This window comes from Pangasianodon hypophthalmus, chromosome 22 (genome assembly GCF_027358585.1).
Source record: "Pangasianodon hypophthalmus isolate fPanHyp1 chromosome 22, fPanHyp1.pri, whole genome shotgun sequence".
Taxonomy (NCBI): Eukaryota; Metazoa; Chordata; class Actinopteri; order Siluriformes; family Pangasiidae; genus Pangasianodon; species Pangasianodon hypophthalmus.
Genome location: NC_069731.1, coordinates 16,700,111 through 16,715,488, shown reverse-complemented (window position 1 = coordinate 16,715,488; position 15,378 = coordinate 16,700,111). Strand labels below are relative to the sequence as shown.

Genomic DNA, 15,378 nt, shown 5'->3' with positions numbered 1-15,378 from the left:
ACAAGCAAACATTATTCCGTCTGGAGGTTGGCTGATGGCAAGTCCGCTGTTCATGATCTTGATCTGTTTATTATTTTTGTGTTAACACTGTGCTCTGAAAAAAAATGAGATGTTGAACTGCAAGACAAATCTTTTTTTTATTGGTCAGGAGGGCTGCAAAGGAAAATGTGAACCAACCTTTGGCAAGTGTGCATAGAAATCAGAGAAGGTCTTGGCATTCACTAGAGAGTCTGGTACATTTCATCAATAAACATAGCCAAGAACCACCACAGAAAAAGGCAATTTGACTGACATGGAAGACAACCAAGCATAGATCTTTTCCTGTAAGATTTTCCTGTTCACTCATCACTAAGTGCCTCAAAAAAACTTTATAATAAATTTTAAGTACAGGTTGTGTAAACTTATTTCAATTCGGTGCACTTAAAGGCTTAAAGGTATTTATTGTGCTCAAATGTTTGAAATCAGCGCAGTGAAGTTTTTATACACAGAATTGCAAAGAGACATCAGATTTCAGCCTTTGCGATTCTGAAGCTTGTTGCCAGAAAAGTATACAAAAGGTATCAGATGCTCTGTGGCCCACAGGTGGAGTGTCTGAAGCTGAGCCATATCTGATGTAACCATGATCAAGATAAAGCAAGTAAAATAAGTGCTAAATAAATGAATGATCCTAAATTAGCTGAATAACCAATCAACAACGATGATTTTAATATAATCAAAACAATTCTGATGAACAGCCATTATCGTTCATATCTACCTCACGTTTATGTCAAAAATTTTATTTCTACCCCAACCTAGGGCTCATGGGGTATAACACACTCCAGTCACAATTTGATTCGATTCATAATACTGGTTCACTATAACTGAAAAGAACAATGAACAATGATCATGAACAATGCAAAACAACGTGTATTTTTATCTGTATAAAACCAAATAAATCACAAATTGTTATGAACAGAGGTTTAATATTATAAACATAATGTACTACAGGATCACCATAACTTAAAAATAAATAAATAAACTGATAAATTCTCCCAAAAATTTGATTGAATATACAGTTTCTGACTCAGGGGAATATGTTTGATTGAAGCATAATGAGCTCTGTAGCAGCGCACGAGGCATCATTTTAAAAGGATAATAAAGCTCCAAAGTTGGCTAAAATGCCCATCTTCTGGTTACTAAAGACCTCTTTTCACAGTGTTTTTAAAGGTGATCCGGAGCTATCAGTCACTTCACAGATGATTCCTGGTCATCTCGCAGGCTATCAACAAAAGAATGTGACCAGAGTGCTCTCTACACGTGTGACAAGCGTGCTCTCTATATATTTTAACTCTATGGGTTGCACAGATTGGGACATCTGGTGTTCAAACAGTGCAACTGCATTAGATGCATAATTAATAGAATGCTGACTTCCACAGTGTGCGTTATCAGAGTTTTTGCATTGTGATGCATCGTTACACCTCTAAGAGCTACACAACTTGCAAATGTATGTATGTAACCATAGGCAACAAGAATCATAAAGGAATTGCATGAATCACAAACATCACATCAGGCTTTTCGTGCACAGCAAAAGAAGGAAGATAGAGAGGTAATAATTTTGCCATCAGTCCTCAGTGGGAAGTGAGTGTAGCACCTCTGTTTAATCAACACCTACTGGGTACCGGCAAGACTGTACAGGAGCACAAAGGTCTCTGTAGTGACGGCTCTCGGCTCCACAGATTTTTGCTTCATTATGCTGCCTTTCAGCAATCAGCTCTCTCATTAAAAGAGCAGCGACAACTTGTAGACATCATCGCCTTGCTGTGTTCTCCGAGTATGGGGCGAACGGGGCGAACGGATGAGTCACGTCTGACAGATCGTTAAGCTAAATCGATACCTTCCTTAAAAAAATGCCCAAGAATCATGCAAGAAAAGTGGTTCTAAGACAAAAAGCTTGTGTTGTGCATACATGAGAATCGAGAATGTCTCAGTGGGCTTTCTCCTACAGGAATACCGCGCTCTCTGGTACACACTGTACACCGCATGGGAGCTACGACCCTGGAATACACACCGGCTGATTTAATGCACCAGCACATATCCAGGCCAGGGCGGAGAACAGAGAACAGAATGAAAAATTATAGTCACGCATGCAGGCCTGAGGCTGAGTAGAATACTAATGCTTAGAGTTTATTGGCCTGAAACCAACTGAGAATAGAGCGGAGCTGGCTTCCATACTGGCCCAACAGCATGCAGTTAAATTTAAACATTAGAACATTTAAAACGTATTTATCGATGGATAAAGCAGTACCTTAGCCACTGCAGACTTAAAACTCAGACTTAAAAGGGTGCTAAAAGACCGAAGTAAATTCTGTACTAGGAGTGTAAGGCTTCAGGTGCAATCTCCCAGTGTCTCTGTAGGGATAAAGTCCAACATCATACACACAGCTCTTTTTATCACTAGTGTTTATTATTTATAAATGTTATCAAGTCAATTTCCTTCACCACCTCTCTCTCTCATTCTATCTTTGATTCTTTCATTCTCTCCCAGTCTGTCTGTTTCTCTCTCTCTCTCTCTCCTTGTCTGTCTCACGCTCTCTGTCTCTTATTTTCTCTTTTATTCCTCTCACTCACACTCTCATTCTTTCTCTCTCTCTCTCTCTATTTCTATCTTTGATTCTCTCTCATTCTCTCCCTGTCTCTCATTAGCTCTTTTATTCTCTCTTCCTCTCATTCACACTGTCAATCTCTCTCTCCGTCCCTCTCACTGTTTCGACCTCGCCATCTCTCTGCCTCTTTCTCTCCCTTTCTCATTCTATTTATTTACTCGCTTTCTCATTCTCTGTCTGTCTCTGTCATTCTCACTCTCCTTCTCTCCCTCTGCCTGTCTCTCTCGATCTCTCTTTCTCTTTTATTCCCTCTCTGTCTTTCATCCCCTCTCTCATCCTGTCTTTCTCTCATTCTATCTCTAATTCGCTGTATCGTTATTTCTCTTTCACATTCTCTTTTATTGTCTCTAATTCTCTCTATCATTATCTTTCTCTCTTTCTCTCATCCTCTCTCATTTTGTTCCTTTCTCATTCTCTCTCGCTTTCTCTCATTCACACTGTTATTCTCTCATTCAGTCTCTCTTTCTCTCTATCTATCTCATTCTGCCTATCATTCTCTTTCTCTACCACCTCCTTCCCTAGCTCATTCTGTTTATCATTCTCTTTCTCTACTGCCTCCCTCCCTCTCACAGGATCACTCTCCCCATCTCTCTGCTCTTTCTCTCGCACTCTCGTTCTCTCTTTTATTCTGTCTCTCACTCTCACTCTCTCTCCATTCTTCTTTGAGCTCTGTCCATTCTTCAGTCCCAGTGAAGGAGGCGTGTCCTCTGTCCTTGTCATTTCCAGTAACACGTCTTTTCTACTAAAGAATTTATGTGTCCTTTTTCCCCATCGCATAACAGTAAGTGTGAAAGATGGAGAAGGTCTTTAGGGCGTGCGGAGTGGTGACATCATTTCCCACATGATGCTCGCAGTAAACTCACAGTAAACACCAACAACAGCAGGCAAAAAGGAGGAGCTTCACTATATATGAATTCTCAAATCAAATGATCAATTCAAATTCTAATCTATTCAAATCACACTGTTTCTATATTGACAGCTTAAACATGCACAATAATCTATGATTAGTTTAAACAAATTATTTAGCATTTATGGAAGGAGTCTCCAGTGTCAGTGCTCTGTAACAGTCAGAAGCTGTAACTTCAAGTTTTCCAACATTTTGAGGAGCTTTCATTTTGTTATGTCCTGGGTATACTCTCTCTCCTGTCAATCACAGCAACACTAGCCAATCATAAGCATCTGTGATGCAGCATGAGCAGCTGTTCTGAAAGATGCAATTGGCTAGCTTCTCGTGTCTTGCAGGAAGTACATATTAGCTTTCACCCTCCCCTGTAAGCAGCTGTCTCCCAAATTAGGGAAAAAGTAAGATGTATCATTCTTTACTAGAAAAAAAAATGCTGGGATTGGAAAACCACTGTGGAATTAGATAACAGCATACCTCATCCATTTGCATCAAAACAGCTCTGAATCATATACTATTGAACTGTAAATGAATCTTTCATACTTCTGTGCATCGCGTCATCTCTAAGGGAGAGATACACTCCCCTAGTGTGTGTCAAAAACTCATCTTGTCTGAACGAGACCCATTAGTATGAAGGGAAGTGCACAGAGCAGAGGACAACCTCAGTGATCAGAGAGTGATAAGAGACGCTCATTAGTGCTGCACTCTCGACCCTTACACTCTGCCTCGCCGCTTTGTTTGCATGCATAATGCCCTTTGGACAGCAAACTCTTCAGGTGACTACAGGATTAATTATCAAGGCTTGAATGCACACACACAAGCTTATCCTGCCCTAGCATACAGATAGTTATAGCATCACTCTGACAGTAAATGCTTTACAGCTCATAAAGTCTAGAATATCTTTGGCTGGGAGGGAAAAGTGGGTCGATTAAGATGTATAAGCACCTAAGTGAGCATGTCGACATGTGGGTAGGGGAAACGGCAGGAAGACAGAAACTGAGTGCTTAGACAAAAAGAATGAAAGGAGACTGCCAAGAGAGTGAAGGAGAAGAAAATGAATAGAAGTGGTCCTGGAGCTGGTGTGATTGAGAGCAGGAATCAGTCCAGCATGGATTTCATCATCCCCGTAATCTGCTCCTGGAAGACGTCCCCATGCACACTTCTGCCTGTTCCTAATTTCCCAGCAGCCCCGGCACTCTCGCACATATCCTCAGGCTCCTGTCAGCTCCGCTCCAACGCTGACGGAAAAAGAGAGCCTCATGTGTGGCCATTAAAATGAGAGGAAAATGTGCTCCATTAGTCCAGGCTGCACAGCGTAGGTGCCAGTTTCTCACTCGCTGAACAGATTACCGAACAGGTGTTGGAAAGTGAGACTCATTGAGACACCACTGTATTTCGGTTAAGAAGCTGAATGTATGTATATGCACTGACGTAGTGTGGGAGTCTACTAGTGACACTTTCCATGAATGCAAATCATATCAATGGTGTATTATTTTACTATATTTGTGTATACACTTAGCTGCATTACTAAATACTCTGGCAGATAAACGTTATACATTTCCAGCTCCACTAGCTAAAATGAAAGCCAGTCTGAATTTAAAACTGACCTTTTGGAAGCAGGAAAAATTTGAAAGCATAACGACCTGAGCGACTTTGACATGAGCCAAATTGTGATGGTTAGACGACTGGGTCAGAGCATCTCCAAAACGGCACCCTTGTGGGTTGTTCCCGGTATGCAGTAGGTCCTTGGGTCCTGTGGATGTTACTATGACACATACCACCTACCTACACATTGTTGCAGACCAAGTACACCCCTTCATGGCAATGGTATTCCCTATGGCAGTGGCCTCTTTTAGCAGGACAATGCGCCCTGCCACACTGCAAAAATTGTTCAGGAATGGTCTGAGGAACATAACAAAATTACGTTCAAGGTGTTGGGACTTGGCCTCCAAATTCCCCAGATCTCAATCCGATCGATCATCTGGGATGTGCTGAAAAAGTCCGATCCATGGAGGCCTCACCTCGCAACAGGACTTAAAGAACCTGCTGCTAATGTTTTGGTGCCAGATACCACAGCACACCTTCAGAGGTATTGTGGAGTCCATGACTTGACGGGTATAAAAGGAAGGAATAAAACACTTACTGACACATAGGCCACACCTCCTTCACTGAGATTGACACATGGGCCACACCTCCTTCAGAGAGATTGACACATGGGCCACACCTCCTTCACTGGGACTGACACAGAGGCCATGCCTTCTTTACTGGGACTGACATGAGTAGCATGAATGGAAAAAGAGTGTCGAATTCATTTGATATGTTTGAGACAGTTCACGCTTCTAAGCTACTAAAGAGCAATTGTATATTTATGTTAAAAATCACTCAGCGAGGCAGCGCCTGCATCCTACCAATCTGACATTTAAAGCACTGCAGCGTTGGATTACAGTACACTGTTGCCTCCTTTCTGTTTAATGAAGCGAGTTACCACGGCGCCTTGGGTATTTCAGTCGCCTGCGGTATCGACTCCCAACTCCACGATAATGAGCGCAAACACTAACCCAATGAAGGCGCGTCTGTTTGCCCAGCTCGGCACATGATTTATGATTTAATATCTGATCCACTCTAATTAGTCGTGTTCTCAGAGGACGGCCCCTGCCCATACAAACAAACACCCCTAATTAAAATCACCAAGACAACATTTGGAGGAGGCCACGAGGTTCACCACCGTGTTCTTAAAGCTACAGCTGTGAAGCGTTTGGGATTTATAAGGACGCAGTTGAGGTTGCATTTGCTCGGATATTCAAGTCTCATGATACAGAAGGTATGCAGAGTAGACTCAAAATGTCTGACTGTATTACTAAAAACTGTTTTGGTAATAAAAATGATGAGTGTGTTCATACTGACTGAGCAGCCAGCAGACTGGAACTCAAGTTCATCGAAAAATGAAAGGAACACAATGTCCACCCCCCACTTTAATCCAAATTTCCATCAACCAAGACAAGTAGCATGTCTGCATAATCACACACTCAATTCAATCATCTCAAACAGATGCTTTATGAAAATGTATGACATTATTATCACTCTTATACATATAAACAAAAAACTACAAAGGAAAAACTGTTGTATCCCGATCTTGTAGCTGAATAGTATAAGGTCACTCCATTATCAGACTCAGGTAGGAGGCGTGGCCTAAAGCTTGAAATTGTACACTAAAAGTTCATAAATATACTTATTTTGATTTTTGGAAAGAAGAAATGTCTAAATAGTGTAACTGAGCAAAAAGAAACATAGCTTAGGTTGGGTGTGGATGGTTTAGGCATGAAGCTATAAGCTTCCCTTACTTGTTGACTACATTAGTGATGCTCTAGTGCAAAAATAAAGAATAAAACAACAGACGCATGCCTTGGTCATGTGTTTGACTACCAACTTTTTGAGGGAGTGAATTATTAATTTTGTGGTGGCCTGGAAAAAAACTGTCGCATGAAGCTAAAAATGTAATAATTTCTCCAAAATGACAGAAATGTTTTTATTTTCTTTTTAGTCTCCCTGCAAAGATAATGTTGAGAACCAGTCTACCAAATGTGGTAGGAAAACTAGTCAGACCGCATAAAGATCATAAAGTCAAAAACCTTGCTAGCTAAGCATGATTTCCTCACACAGTAAACCTCACGCTTTGATCAAGTATTTGGATAGCTATGTGCCGTAGTGAAAAGGCATAATCACTTCAGTTTGTCATCAGATAGCAGCTGTCCATATGTCCATGATACTCATGCAGGATAATCAGAATTTAATTTTTTTTTAAATGAGGTTTTCTCCCTTTTCACTTTTTGGGGGACTTTCAAATGCTAAAACCTGAGATTCACGCAAAAGAGTAAATAATAAATAACTGATAACTAGAGTTTGAAAAATGTTGTGGGTAGTATTTATATCGTAACACACACACTAACACTCAGCCTGACCTCCCTGCAGGACTGGTGTCTCGGCTGCTCCATCCCTCGTTCTTTGCCCTCGGGACAGGTGGCTGGAGCATCTCAGCAGCCAGCGGGTCAGCGTCATCCTCGTCTCTGCCCAGCCACTCGCCCACCACACGGGGCCGCAACACCGAGTTATAAAGCCGCGGGCCCTGACAGGGTGCCACCACACACGCCCACACACACACACACACACACACACACACACACACACATACACAAAGCAAGAGACAATTAGAGACATGATGGTTAATTTAAAAAGCAAATAACACACTGAAAAACACTTCGAGACACTTTGAATCATTTAAATCAGCACAATTTAAAACTGCCCAACATTAGAGCATCCAATTACTATCAGGGTGCATTTTAGTCTCTATGACTGCTAATGAACACATTTTAATAAATCCTCAGAAGAACATGCAGCCTGTGGAAATTTCAGCATCAGCACCAGCATCATGATTTTGGTTATGACTACTAACTGCTACTTATATTTCAGTAGGGTAGCCATGGGAAAGATTTTCTTTAAGCAGCTGCCAAAATAAAATAAATAACATTTTGTATCAAGAGCTGAATGCTTTAGAAGCCAAACTGCAGTCTAGAACGGTTGGGCACACGGCCCAGTTGGCTCTGTGCTGTAATAAAGACGTTTGTGTTACATTCAGCAAGACGCAGCAGATTTCAAATCTGCACCACATCACATGCTGTGCATTTAAAGACGCTGTGAAAAATAGTAAGGAATAAAACACTTGGGGTGTGCTATTATTGGAAAATAATCAACGACTGGGTGCTGTGATGAAGCAGAATTACTGTTACCACATTTTCCAGCTTTTTTCAGTTAATAAGGTAAAAAAAATACAGTTTGTCATGTTTATCTTATTATTATTATTTTATTATTATATTACTTTACAACAACTTAATGATTTTTTTAAATGAACATATTCTGTTAACTTTACACACACTGATTCAAAGAATGTCTATTAATGTGAGTAAGCAGTGTGCACAACTGTTAAACTTGTATTTTGAACTTGTTAGCTATAGTTGGGGTCATAAGTTTACATATGCCTTGCAGAATCTGCAAAATGTTAATAATTTGTTTAAAGATCTTATTTTTTCCTTTAGTACTGCCCTTCAGAAGCTACATAAGATATTTACATGTTCCTCAGAAGACAAAATAATGACAATTTACACCAATCATCATGTTCAAAAGTTTACACCCCCTTGCTCTGAATGTACTGTAGTGTGTTGCATTCTTGAGAATCAGTGAATGTTTGCACCTTTTGTAATAGTTGTGTACAAGTCCCAGAATTGTCCTAAATGTGAAAAGATGGATCTCAAAATCATATAGACACTGTTGGAAAGGGGTCAAATATTCAGAAAATGCTGAAAAACCAAATAATGTGCAGGACCTGGAGGATTTTTCTGAAGAACAGTGGGCAGTTTAACTGCTCAGGACAAATGAGGGACTTATGAACATCTATCACAAAACATAAAAACAGTCGTTGATCATCCAGGTAACAACACACAGTATTAAGAATCAAGCGTATGTAAACTTTTGATCTGGTTCATTTGTGTAAATTCAGTTATTATTGTGTCTTGTGGACTATATGTAAATATCTGTTATGTGAAATAGCTTATTCAGGGCAGTAGTAAATAAAAAAAAGCAAAATGCAATTTTTATGATCCCTCTTATTTTTAAAAAATTATTAATATTTTGCAGATTCTGCAAGGTGTATGTAAATTTATTACCCCAACTTCAGACACCAAAATGCCTCGGATGATTGACTATATTTGGGGTAAAGCTGTCATTTTTGGCCAAACTTTTTCAGCAGTTGAAAATTTTGATACATGAATGAATTACCTGATCGAGCTCATCAGATAAGGCAATACCTATGAAAGATAGATTTTAGTCAATAATATTCACATTCACTTTAAGTCTCTTGTTGCAACATATGAACACAACGTGAAGATCACAGTGTTTGGAAGCACTGACTTCGGGACAGGTTCTCCAACGCTTTGCCCAGCTTCTTGCTCTCTCTCAGGATGTGGTTGAGCTCGTCAAAGTCTCGGCTCTCGGGTTTGGTCCTCCAGTCCCATGAGGGACACTCTATGGAACGAGGCACTGCAGAGAGAGCAGATAGAGCTGTGAGCTCAACTCTGCTGCACAAGACACATTCAGTACATTACACCTTATTACTATTAAACTGACATTATTTTAAAACCAGCAGAGTGTGAAGTGGATAAGGTTAGAGTTCAGAGAAGGTAGGATGGAAGTGCTGAGTTTGTATGCAGCCTGTTCATTATAATCCACAACTGTCAGGTTTACTGACAGCAGAGCCAACTCAGAGAAGACTAAGAAAGTAGAGTGCTAGACAACAGTAAACCACTGATAATCTGGAAACCATGGATAATCTGTAAACAACTGAAAATCTGTAAACAACTGATAATATGGAAACTAATTAACCACTGCTGGAAACCACGGATAATCTGGAAACCATTAATAATCTGTAAACTACTGCTAATCTGGAAACCACTAATAACCACGGATAATCTGGAAACAATTGATAATCTGTAAACTACTGATAATCTGGACACCACTGACAATTTGGAAACTATTAGTAGTCTGTAAACTACTGATAATCTGTAAACCACTGATAATTTGGAAACCTCTGATAATCTGTAAACCACAGATAACCACTGATAATCTTGAAACAGATTATAAACTAGAAAACCACTAACAATCTGTAAACAACTAATAATCTGGAAACCACAAATAATTTATAAAACACTGATAATCTGGAAAACATTAATAATGTGTAAACCACTGATACTCTGGAAACCACTGATACTCTGGAAACCACAGATAATATGGAAACTACTGATCATCTGGAAACCACTCATAAACTGTAAACTACCAATAATCTGGAAACATCTGATAATCTGTAAACAATGGCTAACTGAGCAACAATGTATAATCTGCAAACAACTCATAATCTGGAAACCACTGATAACATGGAACCTATTGTTCTAAAAACTACTGAAAATCTGGAAACTATTGATATTCTGGAAACAACTAATGTGATTATCAAATGATTCTACGTTCTTGATACATCAAAAAATTCAAAAAAGAATTTTTAATCTTGTGTAAAGATCAGTTAACAATAATAAATGTTACAATACAATAACAATTGTAATAAATGCACAGTCAATTTCGATACCCGAAAAAAGAATCTGAAACATTTATGATAAAATGATGCTATTGCCTGCTTATGAATTTCTTTGCTTAAGAAAGGCAAATCATTTTCGCATATCATGGTTTACGGATTGTGCAGCATTACTGCTAATATTCACTCTGTCTGCAGCAGTTCAAAGTTCTAGGCCATTTTTAAAGGAATTTTACTTCCCGATTATATAATATTTATTTTCCATCACAAATGTTTGGTATGGGTGATATCTTTCAATTAGGAAAGATTTTTGCAAAGACAGGAGATCATGGTCAGGGCAGGAAACCAGGACAAACAGGATACCAGGTCAAACAGCTAAGCATGACATCCATAGAAAACGGAAGAATGCATTTTCATTCCCCAGAATAAAAAATAAACAGTCTAATATGCAGTATTTCAGAAACTATAATTTTCAACTTTCCAAATCATCAGCAAGCCATTATTCTGCACCCTCCTGCTGCTTCAGTGAGCGCAAAGCTCTAGGGGGGGTTTTAGTGTCGCTTATTTTGGAGTTAGGTGTGATTTAGCTTGAGGTTGTTCTGATTCAGCAGAATGTGAATAAGCACTACAGCCTTAATGGCCACTGTGCTGGGAAAACTCTCACTTTACCCATCTTGCCTTTCTTTTACTTTAGGGCCATGCCTGCTCGAGGGCAATAGAAAATTTAACGTAGGGCATCTGTCATACACCGTTAGTCACATCCTTGAGAGCGCTTCAAGTAAAAAAAAATAAAAATGCGAGGTTAGACGATGAATAATTCAAGATGTGCAGAAAAGCATGTCAAGCGAAAATGGGCCATCTTTACTTTCGCTGAGGTCCGCCGAGGTTCACTGAAGCTCATGTTTTGGATGATTTCTGAGCTACTTTCTTAGCCAGGTGCACTGCTAACAATACCCAATTGCTCTAACTGACACAAATATACACACCGACACACAGCCTGCCTTCCTCCACCTGCCAGTTATACTGCTACGGCTTTAAGAGAAAAGATACTGAGAGCAGTATAGCAGCTACATGTAATGTGACGAGAAACCTGGAACATTTGCTCTGGTACTAAAAAGATTAATCACATAAATCAAACCTAGCTAATGCTCTCATTCTACACAGCACAATGTGAAGCATTTTTCATTGTGCTAGAAAATGTTCACTATACTGTATGGACAAACAGTAAAGATATTCCCAAAATTGCAGCTATAAGCTGCTATCAAATGCTGAGGTAATTTTCATGGATTAATATCCATGTAAAGTTTCATTTCTTTGCTTTTAAAATATACAAGAGCATTTGTATCTTTATTACTGTCTTGTAAATGATCATCAGCTGTGTTTACCTGCTTAGTTGGCTAGCTATTTTCTCAAAGAAGAAAACAAAAACACTAGCTAGCTAATGTACTTCTGAACCTCTAAGGTTTAGCATGAGGTTAGTGTATTCTGGAACTTCTATGTCTTTGCGCTGTGCTATCATACTTTAGTTAATTGTTTAGCTAATGTACCTCAAAGTATTGAAAGCTTAGCATAATGTTAATGTACCTAAGAATATTTCAGGTTTAGCATGATGCTAATGTACCGCAGAATATTTATGGTTTAGCATGATGCTAGTGTACTCCAGAATATTTAAGGATTAGCTTGATGCTAATGTACCTCAGAATATTTAAAGTTTTGCAATATGCTAATGGCCCCAGAATATTTAAAGTTTAGCATAATGCTAATGTATGTCAGATTATTTAAGATTAAGCATGATGCTAATGTACCACAGAATATTTATGGTTTAGCATGATGCTAGTGTACATCAGTCTAGCTTAGATTTAGCACAATACTAGAGTACTTCAGAAGCTTTTCAGGTGATAATAACATACATCAGAATCTCTGAGGCTTAGTGTGATGCTAATTTGCTTCAGAATTCTTAAAGTTTAGCATAAGGCTAATGTTTCTTCATAATACTTGAGGTTCAGAATAATGCTGGTGTACCTCAGAATCTCCAAGGTTTAGCATGCTGCTAATGTACGCCAGAATATTTAATGCTTCGAATGAAATGAAAGGAATATATAACCTTTAAAAATCTTTTGTGATGCGAGCTATCTAATTCCCTACACACTAACGTCGCTTGAAAATTCAACATGCCGTTGAATGATAATTTCAAATGAGCTGAAGTCGCTCGAATGATGCCAATTATAGACAGCAGAGTCGACCAATTACTCTGCTAGAAACCCGACATATTGAAAAAAAAGGCTGTAATTAGATGAAGTGGGGAAGATGGAGCAGAAAAGGATCTGTACGTCTGAAAGAAAAGCCACTAGCGCAGAAGAATCTATAAGTGATGGAGACAGACAGCAACCCACAGGCTGGAGTGAGAAAGATCCTCTCCACCTCACTGCCAGCTCCTCTACAACTGCTCCTCGTCAGAAATAGAAACTGTGGCGATGGCAGCGCACCGTGTTAAATTATTTACATCCTTCGCTCTTGTCCAATATGGCAGCTATGTAACGCTGAGTACTGGGAAGTGCTGTATGTCTCTGAGTAGCCTAGTTTTCCACTTATGTAGGACAAGCACACTTTATGGTAATCCTAACCTTTAGCTAAACACAAGATCGGATCTCAGATCGCTTTATCGCTTTAACTTTGGTCAAGCCATGCTCACTCAGCCAATGTGTTGCTGCTGATTTTACTATAAGAAATTTACTTACGTGATTTAGACTCAGGAGAAGGAGGAGAAATGTTGGACACTGCTAAGTCACTCTTGGACTTCTTGGGCTTTTTGGGGTGAATCTGCCAGGCTCTGTCGTAACTCCTGAAATCCCGTCGATTGCTTTTATATTCTGTGGAGATAAAAATTCAATCTGAGACTGAGAACTGTTTTTTTTCTGAAAAGAATTGTTTGGTATGTGCGAAACAGAAAGTGACAGGCAGGTGGACGGGCTGTGATCGATTTTCCGCCTCACACCTGAACAGCCGCTCTCGGCCCACAGAGCTGCAGATCCAGACAGCGTTCGGTGAAGCCGGCCTGGACTTTCCTGTTTGGTCTGTAAATGTCCGATTAGAAATGGAATCGGATGGTCTGGAGTCTCAGTTATCAGTTTGGTCATCATTTCCTAAAACAGTACCAAAAAAAAACAGAAAGGGAAATGGACAGAATGCATAACTTTCACATTTGAGGACACAAAACTAAGCAGATTGTGTTGAATTATTTTTCTTTAACTCCAAAAATTCCCACTATAATGATCATAAGCATACTGTATGTGTGAAAAATAAATGAAGATTGTAGTTCTAGGATTCGCCTGCAACTCTTGCAGTAAATTTTTTTTCTATGGAAAATGAAACATTTCTTGCAGAAAATTAGATTAGCAGTAGGGTCTAGAGCATGATTTCTGTATTCCTACAGAAACAACAACTACAGGAAAAAAATATCCATCCATCCAACAGGGGGAGGAAACCAGGGTACCCGGAGGAAACCCCCGAAGCACGAGAAGAACATGCAAACTCCATGCACAAGGCAGAGGCAGGATTCAAACCCCCAACCCCGGAGATGCAAGGCAAACGTGCTAACCACCAAGGCACCATGCCCCCCCAGACACAAAAATATTGTTGTCAGAATAGGTTTTAAGTCACATTAATGGGCCCTTTTAAAAAAAGAAGTACACTGACGCAGGGCAAAATGAATTCCTTGTGATTGTTTAGCACAGAAACACAACCATTATTATCATCTTTGCTCACAGTCACCTCATTTTTGTCAATCCTGCCAAGAATAAACTTTGAAGATGTGTCCACGATTGTAGAAAAATCAGCAACGAAGGGTTCCAGCCTGAATAAAGGGCATTAATTCTTCATGGAACAATTCATTCACAGCTATCAGGGTAAGGTAATGTTAACTGATGTTAGCACTGGTGATAAGTAGCTAGAGATGTAGTAAATTGATATTGTGTATGTATTACTTCATATTTACCGCATTTCAATTCATCACTTTACAAAGTTGTAGACAGGTCAAAAAGCTTAGCACTCATAGCATCTTTTTGCTAACGTTAGCTAGCTGTGTTTCTAGTTAATTGAGAGCTGAGTTAACTCTCGTAGTGAGAAGGATGCTTCTAAAGCTCTTACTCTTCAGCTCAGCCATTGTTGTTGCTGTTGTTGTTGTTGTAATGGAAGTAAAGTTACCATGCGATGGCTACTTCCTGGAACCTGGAAGTGTGAAGACCCCATTTATCCCATTTATCCCAGTCAGCCGTCTCCTGTCATATTTCATTCAAAATCCATCACCTCACATAAGTTGGATGTGGTTGTATCTCAGAATACCTAGCTGAATTATTATGTTCTAACAACCATATCTTTTTGTCCATTTGATTGAGTCTCAATCAGAATCAGGCTCAATCAGGAGCTAAATAAATGATTCATTTATTATATAAAGAAATTTTTTAAATTTTATGTTAATTTTGTTCATTGGTCCAAATATCTAGGACACACTGCATTACTGCTGCAGTTCAACTCTGTTTTTAGCGCCTCGTGAGTCTAATAAAATTCCGCCTGCAACCCAAAATACATGTTATGCTTTGTTCACTTTTTACACTTGAATCGATTCAGAGTCGATTCAGTATTGAATCTCTTTGTCACTTCAGTTGAGTTTCTCTAGACGACCGAGACCACCTCGCTCTGACACT

The 15,378-nt window shown here is 39.4% G+C and overlaps 1 protein-coding gene across 1 annotated transcript in view; it reads right to left on the bottom strand.

Moving 5' to 3' along the window:
- c22h8orf34 (chromosome 22 C8orf34 homolog) overlaps window positions 1-13,919 on the bottom strand; it is a 72,141-nt gene extending 58,222 nt beyond the window's left edge. The window contains exons 1-5 of the mRNA XM_053228123.1: window positions 13,671-13,919; window positions 13,414-13,545; window positions 9,505-9,633; window positions 9,373-9,401; window positions 7,503-7,666 (exon numbers count right to left, since the gene is read on the bottom strand). Of these exons, the coding sequence (XP_053084098.1) occupies window positions 7,503-7,666; window positions 9,373-9,401; window positions 9,505-9,633; window positions 13,414-13,545; window positions 13,671-13,815 (599 nt within the window). The 5' untranslated portion in view covers window positions 13,816-13,919. The remainder of the gene's footprint in view (window positions 1-7,502; window positions 7,667-9,372; window positions 9,402-9,504; window positions 9,634-13,413; window positions 13,546-13,670) is intronic.
- Window positions 13,920-15,378: the final 1,459 nt, after the last annotated feature.